A 12,283-nucleotide genomic window follows, 5' to 3' on the forward strand; every position below is an offset into this window, starting at 1 on the left:
TACAATCCATGGGGTCACAAAAGAATCAGACAAGACTTAGCGACTAAACAACAACAAATTTACTTTCTATCACTAAAGAGATAGTTTATTAGGCTCTAGACTTTACTTATACCTCAACCTCCTTTCATGATTCATATTCCATTGTATTTTTTTCCTTGGATGTTGTGGAGCTGTAGGTGAGGATCTCCATTTTATATGTAGAAGATTTCAATGGGCTAAGAAATAGCCTTTACTCACTCTTATGTCCATGACAAAGCTCTCAACTTTACAGCAGTATTTTGATTTGCTAGGTTAACTTTCAGATAGTCACTAACTCATCTTATGGCCACAAAAACTAATGATGGAAGGTGAAGTTAAGTGCACTAATGACTAGTCTAGATTCCTTTGATTTTAATGCTTTCACATCTCTTTTTCCATTTGATTTATTTATAAAAGTGGGAAACTGAGATGAGTAATGTCAGTATAACTCTCTTTTCATTAGTTCATCAAGCAAATTAAATATGTATTTCATGATGGTGAAACATACCAAATTGCAAATTGCAATGGCTCTTTAAGATTTATAGCGACTGTATTAATTAACATATATTAGTGACCCAGCATGGGAAAATTTCACTGAACCTCTTATCAACAGACTCCATCTGGCCTTTTTAAGTATTGGTTTTTGGAATATTCTTTTGCAAACAAGTAAACGTTGGTCACTTGGGAGGATGGGGGACTTAACCAGGGAACAACCCCGGCAATAATGGGCCAGCTTGTGAATCTCCTGTGTGATGTTAGAGAGCCCTCTACTGTTTGTGGTGGTGACGCCTTAGGTTAATTTATCTGAAAACTCATGCTATTCCAAACTTGTTTGCACTTTGATAGCACTCAGCCTCCCCAACCTTCCCTTCTATGACCCACCTCAGTCTCAGAGGGAGTTAAAAGCTGCCTTACCTCCAGTCTGGGTTAACCCTTCCGGGGTTGAGTATCTGAACTTTGATTTCATCACCAGTGTGGTCTGCATTTGGTAGTAATGAGAACGAGTGAGAACAAGGGAGACCTCCATGGGCTCTGCTGTCATGAGATGGTTGCAGTAGCTCTGAAGTCTAAATATTTGCTGTTTACGCCAAACCAAGAAGCTAGTGTGAATTAAAGTGACGGTTATTCTTAAGTTTTAGAGAGATCACCCTATCTAAAGTACTGGGTAAAAAAGGAGAGGTACTAGAGAGTCACCAGACAACAGTGGGGAAAGCAATGAAAGATAGTAAACGTGCCGTCAAGAAACATATCCAGATATCCAGACACTGACAGTGAGTTAGCCATGTGAATTTGGGCAAGTCATTTTCTTTACCTATGAAGTAGGGGTGATAATGCCTAACATACTTACTTAGAGGGGAAATTTTGTAGTTAAAGAATATTATAGTTCTTTGTAAATGATAAAACTATTCAAATTCATATACTGGAGCTTTAGTCCCTAGGGTGATGGTATGTTAAAGTGGGACCTTTGGGAATAATTAGGTTTGCATGAGCTCATGGATGTGGGACTCCCATGATAGGATCGGTGCCCTTACGAGGAGATAAAGGTACCAGGGCACAGTCTCCCCGTCCACCAACCCCATCCAGGTGGAGGTACAGCAAGAAGATGGCAGTCTGCAAGCCAGAGAGAGCTCTCAGCAGAACCTGACCATGCTGGCACCCTGATCTCAGGCTTCCAATCTCTGGAAATGTGAGAAGTCAGTGTTTCTGTTGTTGAAGCCACCCCATCTGTGGCACCTTGTTATAGCAAGCCATTAAGAATGGTTGTAAAGTGAAAGTGTTAGTTGCTAAGTTGTGTCTGAGTCTTTGCAACCCCATGGGCTGTAGCCTGCCAGGCTCCTCTGTCCTTGGGATTCTCCTGGCAATAATACTAGAGTGGGTAGCCATTCCCTTCTCCAAGGGATCTTCCCAACCCAGGGATTGAACCCAGATCTCCTGCACTGCAGGCAGATTCTTTACCGTCTGAGCTACCAGGGTAATAATTGAAAAAAGTTAGTAAAAAAAAAAAAATTTCCTATTCCCTCTGGCAGGTATCACCTATTCCTTTGCTTTTGTTTCAGAGCCAAAGATTAGGAAATATTTCAATGTGTTTGCTAATGTTCTAAAAATATTCTCTTATCCATTAATATCAACCCACTCAAAAAAGAAACTTACTGTATATTATGTTCTAAATTGCTGCCTCGCAAAGGCGATCTTGCTATATCTATAATAATGATAAACAGCACTTTGCTGAACAAGAATCTCAGAGACAAACGAAAGCTTCCAGCTGCCTTGAAAACAGCTTGGTGACTAAACCAAAAATTTCTTTAAGCTCCACACAAAGCTTTGGGTTTGCAATGAAGTGAAAAAAATTTCTTTTCCTGCTCTCAAGCCAGAACAAACAGATAGAGTATGTGGCAAGCCTGTATTCAAACATTGCCTTGCCCGAACATATCCTTTTCTGGGTTCACAGTACCCTACAGAAAGTGTAGTGTTTACATTACTGGCACAGTGGCAGCACTCCCACCTCTAACTGTGCAGTGGGAGAAAATAAATTCTCTAAATAAGGGTGGGAGAAAGCCCATGGCACAGTTGCAGTTCCATTAAGTTTGGAATAACAGGGAACAAGATAACTTAAAATAATCAACATACAGCTATCTGAGAATGCATCCAGTTGGGAAACTTAATTTTACAAATTATAAACGGGGTATGTTTTCAAAATGCATAATCACACGGTCATGTCAGGATTCAGCATGGTCTGAGCGATGCTGATTTTATTCCTGACAGAATACCCAGAATGTTCTGGGTACCTTGCAAGGTGCTGCAGGGGACAAAGATAAAGAGCAGTCCAGGAGGTGAAGCCAGCTTCCAAACTCTGGAATCTGTGGCATCATGTGCTGGGCACTGGTTTATGGTTGTGGACAGAGTGTCTGGGAAGCTGCATGGAGAAGTCTCTCCCCTCTCCAGGGTGATGGAGATGGCCTCCCAGATTAGATGACATTTGAACTGAGAGATGAAGTATTTACCAGACAGAGAGAGAAGTGCCGGAAGCATTCAAGACAGAGGGAACGGCACGTACAGACAGGGTTACGAAAGTGCAGTGCGAGGTTGATGGAAGCTCGCTGCCCTTGTGTGCCAGGTTCGGACATCTGGACTTCACCCCAAAGACAAAGAGGAAACAGGAGAGGCTTTCAGGTTAGGAAGATAAATCTGATGGGAGTATTAAGGATAAACTGGTCTGGGTGGCAGGGGAAAATGAGTATTGCCACTGTGATGGACTAAAGCAGTGGAAATGGAAAGGAAAGGTCAGATTCAAGAGATTTGTCTCTTTTTGAGATAGAATCAGTGCAGTTTGGTGACCGACCATGAGTAGGAGTGAGGGATTTTTTTTTTTTTTTTTTAAGGAGAGCAGTTGGCTGTTAATGCAACTGAAATTATTATAACAGGAATGAGGACTCTGTCCAGTGACTTCTAAACGCATCTCCAGCCAGGATCCCCTGTAAAGTACGATGTGAGACTCTCAGCTGTGTCAGCCGGTCCACAGGTAGTAATAGTTTCCTTTTGACTTTCTCACTGTAGGAAAAGATTGAAGAGACAGAAGGTAAAGCAGCCCCACCCCTCCCTGCTTAAAAGCTTTGCATCCTGTTGCTGGCAGGCACACACCCTCACCAGTCCCCTCCCGTTCCCTAGAGATTGAACAGTGTTCATTAGAAGGGCATCCAGGGACAGAACTAGCTGGGTAGAGGGACGGAAACAGAGTAAGGTGCTCCCTAGTTCCTTCCAAGTATACTAGTTCTTTGAATCGAAGAGATAGAATATAGGTGATAAAGAATGTCATGGTCATTAGTAATCTCTAGAAGCTCCCAGTTGTGTCTGACTCTTTTCGACCCTATGGACTGTAGACCGCCAGGCTCCTCTGCCCATGGAAGTTTCTAGGCAAGAATACTGGAGTGGGTAGCCATTTCCTACCCCAGGGAATCTTTCCAGCCAAGAAATTGAACTCACATCTCTTGTGTCTTCTGCATTGACAAGTAGATTCTTGACCACTAGCGCAACCTGGGAAGCCCAGGTCAGTGAGGAAGGCGAAATCAAAAAAGACCATGGGTCCCTGAGTCTCCTTCTTGACACCATCCTGTGGTATAAGCAGGAAAAGAATATTGAAGAGACCTGGAAATCCTCTATCAGCTCCCCCATGCTCACCTAGAATGACTTTCTCACATCTATATTGCTAGGTGTATCTGGACCTGCTTTCTCTCTGATTTCCTCTGTGATCCAGGCTCAACAAAATCTGTACTTTGTTTGGCCCAGAGCTGATTCTCACAGTGGAGCAGAGAAGAAAAGAGTGTTTGCTGTCTGTCCTATGAGAATGTTGATATTAATTCAGCAGCATTCATTGTGTATTAATTATGCCTCAAGCCAGGGAGATGTGTTTTTAGCATAACATTTTTCAACTGTGGATCATGACCTTTTGGCGGTCATAAAACCAATTTAGCAGATTGTGACCAGTGTTTTATATAATTTTATATCAGTGAAATATGACAAAATAGAAAATATCCAAAGTAAGAATAATGCTATGAAGTGTTTGTCTCTTTTATGTGTCTGTGTACTGTCACAATGTAAAATGTGTTTCTAACTGGGTCGTGGCCAAAGTTTTTCAAAACACTGACTCTGGAGTGCTTATTGAGGATACTTTATTTGAATGAGAGGTTAGTACAGGCCTGGAAGTCAAATCCCCATGTCAGTGTGGGAAACCGATTCTAGTCTTAGCCATCCTACAAATGAAATTCCAGAGTATAACCTATGTTAAGGTAAGATGGAGACACTTTTGTTAGGCAGGTTCTTAATTCTGGATTTGGGGAGGCGGAATATTTTTAGTAGAATTGTTAGTTTCCCAGCACGGCTGTGACAAAACACCACCAACAGGGTAGCTGAGAAAAACAAAAATTTATTGTCTCAGTGTCCTCAGTTCAGTTCAGTTCAGTCACTCAGTCGTGTCCGACTCTTTGCGACCCCATGAATCGCAGCACGCCAGGCCTCCCTGTCCATCACCAACTCCCAGAGTTCACTCAGACTCACGTCCATCGAGTCAGTGACGCCATCCAGCCATCTCATCCTCTGTCGTCCCCTTCTCCTCCTGCCCCCAATCCCTCTCAGCATCAGAGTCTTTTCCAATGAGTCAACTCTTCGCATGAGGTGGTCAAAGTACTGGAGTTTCAGCTTTAGCATCATTCCTTCCAAAGAAATCCCAGGGCTGATCTCCTTCAGAATGGACTGGTTGGATCTCCTTGCAGTCTCACTGTTCTAGAGGCCAGAAATCCCAAATTAACATGTTGGCAGGGCTGGGCTCCCTCAAAAGACACTGGGAAATGAGTTATCTCTCCTTACTTCCAGGAGTTTTTGGTTGGTGGCAACACAATTCCAGTGTTCACACGGTGTGCTACCTGTGTGTGTATCCACCTCTGTCTGCTCTATAAGGGTGCTGGTTGTATGCGTTAGAGCCCATTATGGTAACTTTAACTTGATCACCTCTGTAAAGGCTATTTTCAAACATGATCATATCCTGAGTTTCTTAGGATTAGGGGATACTGTTTTTGAGGAGATACTATTCAGCCCCAAACAATATATTTCAAATTTGTACTAAGCAATCAAGAAAAAAATTGAATTATTTCCCTACCTTATTGGGGGGAAGGTTGCAAAGTTTTGGAAGCCTTTTGTTTGTTTTGCTTCCAAAGCATAATACCTCTTCATGTTCGCTAAACGAAGTTAGTTCTAGTCTTGTGAACATTAGCAGTTTCAGCTCATTAACAGTTTTTGGATTTACCCATTGGTCAGGAAAACCTATTTGCTCTTGAAGTTAAGTGGTTTGTTTTTATTTCTCCTGGCGGCTAGGTGTTGCTTTCTTAGTTAACAGCATACAAATAATAAAACTGTAAGCGAAGTTGCTTGGGTTTATAATAAAGAAGTATACATATATCTACAAAAATGTCCCCCTGAACTTACAGGGGCAAACAGTTGGCTAGAAGTTGATCTGAAAACTCTTGGCATTTGTTTTCCAAAAGTAACAGGGAGAATGTTTTCTACTGTGTTCCTGAATGGAGCAGAACCAAAAATCTGAGCGGCAGAACACCAGCTGCTCCATCACACCCCAACTGGAGGGTTATAAATGCTAATGCCTGAGACTGTGGATAAATCAAAAAGGCACAAGTATGGCACTTTATTTTTTACAGAAGAAGGAAGAAAAGAAAATGTGCTAATTTTCACTCACCTCATTATCCTTGAAGAAATCTCATCTAAGAAAATTCTTCCATTTAGCACATTTGTTGCAACATGAGGGGGAAAACCTGAATTCCAGAGAAAATGTTTACTTAATACTTTTAATTTTGTCTTTTCACTTGTCCCTCCCTTTTTCTCCTCCTTTGGCTATTTGCATTTTTTAAGCCCCAGTAGATTTTTTTTTCTGATTTTTCAATGAATGGAACTAATCCTTACCTATTTTGCTGTGCTTTTCAATACCCAAGGAACACTTCCAAACTGTTTCGTCTAGCTCAAATCACTTGAAAATGTAGTTAAAGTGTGTAGCTAAATATGCAGATTATGTTAATTTTGGAGGTAGCCAGCCACATTAACCAATTAGTAAGTTGGACTAATTGGAACATTTATCGTGACAGTTCAAAAGGGAATTGAATGGAATGGTGGTTTGATCCAGTAATTGAGGGTCCATTCTGAATACCTCAGTCTGGGAATTCTCCCAACAGTACTTGGTTTTTCTTAGGCATAGAAAGCACCACGCTTTTCGCAGTTTCAGTTAGCTTGCTGTGTAATTAAATCGATAGGCATTGCACTCTGTGGCTTCAGTTTAGAAATGAGTGCAGCTCAGCAAGAGATCTTAAGTCTAGGTGTCATCCATTTATGTGCATTTGCCAATGTTGAGTCACATGAAAAGATAAGTTAGTACAGCACAGGAAACTCGACTCAATATTTTGTAATGATCTTTATGGGAAAGAATCTGAAAAAGAAAGGATATATTTATATGTGTAAATGAATCCCTTTACTGTATATCTGAAACTTACACAACATTGTAAGTCAATTATACTCCAAGATAAACTGAAAATTAAATGTAAAAAAAGGTAAGTTAGATAGGCCCCCACTAAAACCCTTCTATCTTTGTTATTGCCCTTCTCAGCTGTAGCTTCTCAGATTTGGACTATTACTTGGGTCTATTTGATAAATGTTCTTCCCACAGGCAGCTGTTGTAAGAGAATATAACACCACATGTCTAAGGACATTAAGCACTCAATGGCCTGATGAACATGAGATGATTGCTCAAATCTCTCAATGTATTTGAAGTTTTTAAAAAGCAAAGCAATTGGCTGCTTAAACTTGGCTATTATTCAGAGTCAGCAAACAAGAAATAATTAAAATACGGCGTTTTTACTAGTAACCAAGGAAGACATTGAATGAATTCCAAGTTGTTACAGTTTGTCATTGGCCTCATTTCATGACACACACTCCCCTTTTCATTCACAGTACATGTGCTTATTTTTAAAAATTGAAAGTATGTCTGAATTAATTCTCAACCTAAAATTTAGGCAAAAAATTACAACTCAACATCACTGGACATGCCTGAGATTGATGTAAAGCTAGCAACAGGCGTAAATAACTATAAATAGGTGCTTGAGGGCATATAATAATAGTTCAATGTTCCTTTTGCACAGAGGTGGAAATGGTGATCTTTTCAAATGTTTTACATTCCAATGTGTAAATTTTGTGGAAAAGTTTATTTTTTCTGTTCAATTGGAAGAATTGTCCTTGGCCATTTTTCCTTGAACTTGCTTTTAAAATCTGTGCATAAAATTGATTTTTTGAATTAATAGACTTTATCTGAAATCAATGTTTTAGTTGTTTCAGAATTTATACTGTAGTCAAGATTACATTACTTTTATGAAAGGGAAAATAAAAATAGGCTAATTAGCTATCAAAATTAATTATTTTCCTCATTTTCTTTTCAAATTTTATGTTTATTCTTGGGTACTGTGCATAGATTGCTGTCCCACTGACTGCTACTGACTAAGCAAATCTAATATACTGAGTTAATACTGAGTCTGGTTCATTTCATTTAAATAACAGTGCTTAAACACTGCTCAGAATTTAAGGACATATCCAAATTAAGAATTTCTGATTTTGTCTTTCATTGACAAGCTTACCTTGTGCAAATGCAGCCTGAAAAAATAAGTAGAGGTGTGAATGTAGGGAGCGGACATATGGATGGGATGGGGGAGGGAAGGGGGTGATGAATTAGGAGATTGGTGTTGATATATGTGCACTGCTAAGTATAAAATAGATAACTAACGAGAACCTAGTGTCTAGAACAGGGAACTGCACTGTGGTGACCTCGGTAGGTTTAGTCGCTCAGTCTTGCGAACCCATGGACCGTAGCCTGCCAGGCTCCTTTGTCCATTGAATTTTCCAAGCAAGAATTCTGGAGTAGATTGCCATTTCTTTCTCCAGATCTTCCCGGCCCAGGGATCAAACTTAGGTCTCCTGCATTGCAGGCAGACACTTTTTACCAGCTGAGCCACCAGGGAAGCACTGTGGTGACCTAAATGGGAAGGAAATACAAAGAGGGGATATATGTATACATATAGCTGATTCACTATTTTGTACAGCAGAAACTAATACAACATTGTAAAGCAATTATACTCCAAAAAAATAATTTAAAATGTATTTGCTCATGATTTAAAAACTCATGTTTCTGTGAAGAGGCATTCTTGACATAGTACCAATGCATTTTAACAAATTAATCACCTTGTACGTGCTATCAGGCATAAAGCATTATGAGTGGACTTTGACTAAGGTTTGGTGTAGAGTTGCTATAATCAGAAGCGTGGCACAAAGCTTATAAAGTCCACAAGATATTGTGCCAGAATGAGGACATTCATCCCATCATATTTTGATAAATTAAAATTGAAGGCAAAAAGTATGTTTGTTGTTTGCACGTCACTAGCCGTGTGACCTGGGAGAAGGCAATGGCACCCCACTCCAGTACTTTCGCCTCCTCCTCCCAAGGACGGAGGAGCCTGGTAGGCTGCAGTCCATGGGGTCTCAAAGAGTTGGACACAACTGAGTGACTTCACTTTCACTTTTTACTTTCATGCACTGGAGAAGGAAATGGCAACCCACTCCAGTGTTCTTGCCTGGAGAATCTCGGGGACGGGGGAGGGGAGCCTGGTGGGCTGCCGTCTATGGGATCACACAGGGTCGGACACGGCTGAAGCGACTGAGCAGCAGCAGCCGTGTGACCTGGATAAGTTATGTGCCTGCTCTGAGCCTGCTGTTCTCAAGAGAGGGGCAAGTACCAGGGAAGTTTTGGTGAGGATTTACATGAGATAATTAATGTTAAGCACAAGATAGTGCCTCACTGATGAATAGATGTGTGAAGGAGAGAAGATGTAAAGGAGGAAATTTGATTGTGATTGCCTCTTTTGACTACAAGGACATTTTCATGCATGCACACAAAATATTAGCCAAAGCACATGAACAACTATGTTCAGAACTCTGCATCATTAACTTATCTCCCAAGGCACTTCTGAATTTTAAGAAAACCAACCATATTGTTAACTGAATGTTTACTAAAGAAACTTTGTTAATTTCCTTTAATATTTGTTACATGTTAGAGTTAAGGATCTGTTCTGGGCAAAAATGTGTTTAGTACACTGCTCACACGTTCCTATCTTTTCCATAGTGTCAGTTATACTTACTGTTTTTGACACCAAACCCTTGGTTAGGAAACAAACCCAATTCTAACATGTTTATAATTTGTTAAGTGTTTTCAAGGACTATTTTAATGTCAAATATGTAAGCCCCTTGTGTTGGTCTGGCTTAAAGTAATCACTCCTGTAAAGCACGGCTTCAGGGGTTTCTTCCCAAGACGCCAGGAGGTTTCCCAGGTGTTAGTGTCTGTAACTCATCAAGCCTTGCCCTCAGCGCATCAATATTAGAGTCAAGAATAAAGCTGATCTATCCATTTACCTTTCACTTGAGAAGAACTGGCATGATCAATTACAAACAGCAAAATCTTTGACAAGATAAACACTAAGATTCCTAAGTGATATTGACATTGGAAATCAAAATCATGAGAGAGTGAAAAATAATGTCATTTTTTATATGTCATCTTGTAGCCAGACCTTTTCTACTTCCACGGCAGGGTTGATGGGTGTGTGGGTGTGGGTATGGGTGTGTGTGTGGGTGGGTGGGTGGGTGTGTTACACTAGTAATAAGATTTGTGTGTATGTGTCTCTCCTATACTACGACTTGTAATAAGATTTTTGGTGATTGCCAAGATAACATTATGAAGAAAACTTTTCTCTTTTCATCAGTGATGTTTGTCGTGTACCACAAGGGTACAAGAAGATTGATTGTATTAGATTAACTTTATCTAATATATTTATAGTTTTTTCTGTTTAATGCTGAACACATTTAACATAGATACCTAGTCATATATTCAGGGGAATGGCTACTTAAAAGCAAATTTTGCACAAGTGCATAATCAAAACATTTCAAAGACCACTCTAGTAGGCCTGAAGGGGAGAGACTCGTTATTTGTTTTGAGGTCATTTATCAAAAGAGAAAAGCAGGTAAAAGAAAGAAAAAATATTTCACTGTAGTATGCATTTTATATTTTTAATTAAATACTTTTGATTAAGCTTCATGTTGTTTCTGTGTTGTTTGAGGAACTTACACTATTTTTATAGTAGTTTCATTTGTGTCCTTTCATGTTACTTACCTTCATTAATACCTTGGGTGTAGCTGCAGAAGGCAAAGAGCAAGAGTGTTGTGTACTGGTGCCTGGGCATTGCTAGAGTATCATACACTTAGGAATATTTTGTTGACTCTTTCTTATTTTCATATCATGTTAATGAGCTGTAATTAACTTTATTGAGATAATTGAGTTTGTAATCATCTTAAGAGTTTGTGTAATATATGGGCTTGGGCTTTTAGAATGAGGTAGTTAAACACTTCCTCTTGAAAGTATGATGTGAATTACTTTCGCCTTAGGCTAATCTTGAAAGAAACCTCTCTTGGTCTCCCTTGAAGAAGTAATTGGTCTTGGCTGGGTCCAAGGTAGAGTGTACTCTGCTAACTTTACTCCATGGTGAGATTAAATGTGTCAAAACAAAATTTTTGATAGGGGGAATAGAGTTTTAGTAAAACTGAGATGTTATGATGTTAACAGCAATTAATTCAAATTTCATTTTCCTTTTAGTTCGCAGGAAGATGAAAGACCTATGTCACCTTTCTATTTGAGGTATTTATTTGATTCTTATTGGTCTGTTACAGGGAATTGGGGGAGGGTTAAGAATTCTTTGGTTTTGTTTACATTAATTCTTTTCAATAGAATATTCTGTCCTGTAGCCAGACTAAGCTTATTAGAATCCCTTACCATAATGTTCATGCTATATTTTTCCTCTTTTAAGAAATCTTAAAAATGTTTTAATATAGCTGAAAAGACTAAAATAAGATATTTGGTTTTAAATTCAAAGATGTCAAAATAGCCATTTTAATTTTAAAGTCTGCCTAATGATCAGGCTGTAACCTAAATTTTAAAAACTCCGTTCTACACATATATGCAAGTAGGGAGGGCTCTGAGACTAAGGCTCACTTGCTGAAGTAGTCTTGGGTGATATCAGATCATTTTCTATATTGTAGTAAAGTATGAAACTAATATTCGGCAAGCTCATGGAGTTCGGGATTATTTTCTAAAGTTTACGAAGTCAGAATGATAACTCTTGAAACAGGTAAGTTTACATCAAAGTAGATGTTAGATGAGATCACTTCCCTCCAGACTAAAAAGTTTTTGTATTGATGTGATTATCAGTGAACCACTTCATTTAGGTAATGACCTAGAGCCAGGTTTTTCTTACTTTTGCATTTCTTTCCTCACTACCTACTTACTTCAAAGGCTTAGAAAATATCTTTGATTCAGGATTGGGAACACGTGTACACCCGTAGTGGATTCATGTTTATGTATGGCAAAACCAATACAGTATTGTAAAGTAAAATTAAAAAAAGAAAAGAAAACATATTTGAAAAAAATATGACTGTATAAATTCAAGTTTAAATTGCTGAAGTTTTCTTTAACTTTCCCTCAATTTTGAATTCTGCTTTTTAAAAAGTATGAGGATATGACATCCATATTTTGTTTGTTTTTGAATCTAATTTGTTGCAATAGTCTTAGAGTTAGATTTTAATTCAATCATCATAGTTCTGAAATGTGTCGTAGGACATCAGG

The 12,283-nt window shown here is 39.1% G+C and overlaps 1 protein-coding gene across 1 annotated transcript in view; it reads left to right on the forward strand.

Annotated features, from left to right (window-relative positions):
• The window catches only part of FAM13A (family with sequence similarity 13 member A), a 334,488-nt gene that overhangs the window by 239,296 nt on the left and 82,909 nt on the right, over window positions 1–12,283 (forward strand). Inside the window, exon 8 of the mRNA XM_068974938.1 lies at window positions 11,258–11,299. Coding sequence (XP_068831039.1) covers window positions 11,258–11,299 — 42 coding nt within the window. The remainder of the gene's footprint in view (window positions 1–11,257; window positions 11,300–12,283) is intronic.

This window comes from Capricornis sumatraensis, chromosome 7 (assembly GCF_032405125.1).
Source record: "Capricornis sumatraensis isolate serow.1 chromosome 7, serow.2, whole genome shotgun sequence".
Lineage (NCBI taxonomy): Eukaryota > Metazoa > Chordata > Mammalia > Artiodactyla > Bovidae > Capricornis > Capricornis sumatraensis.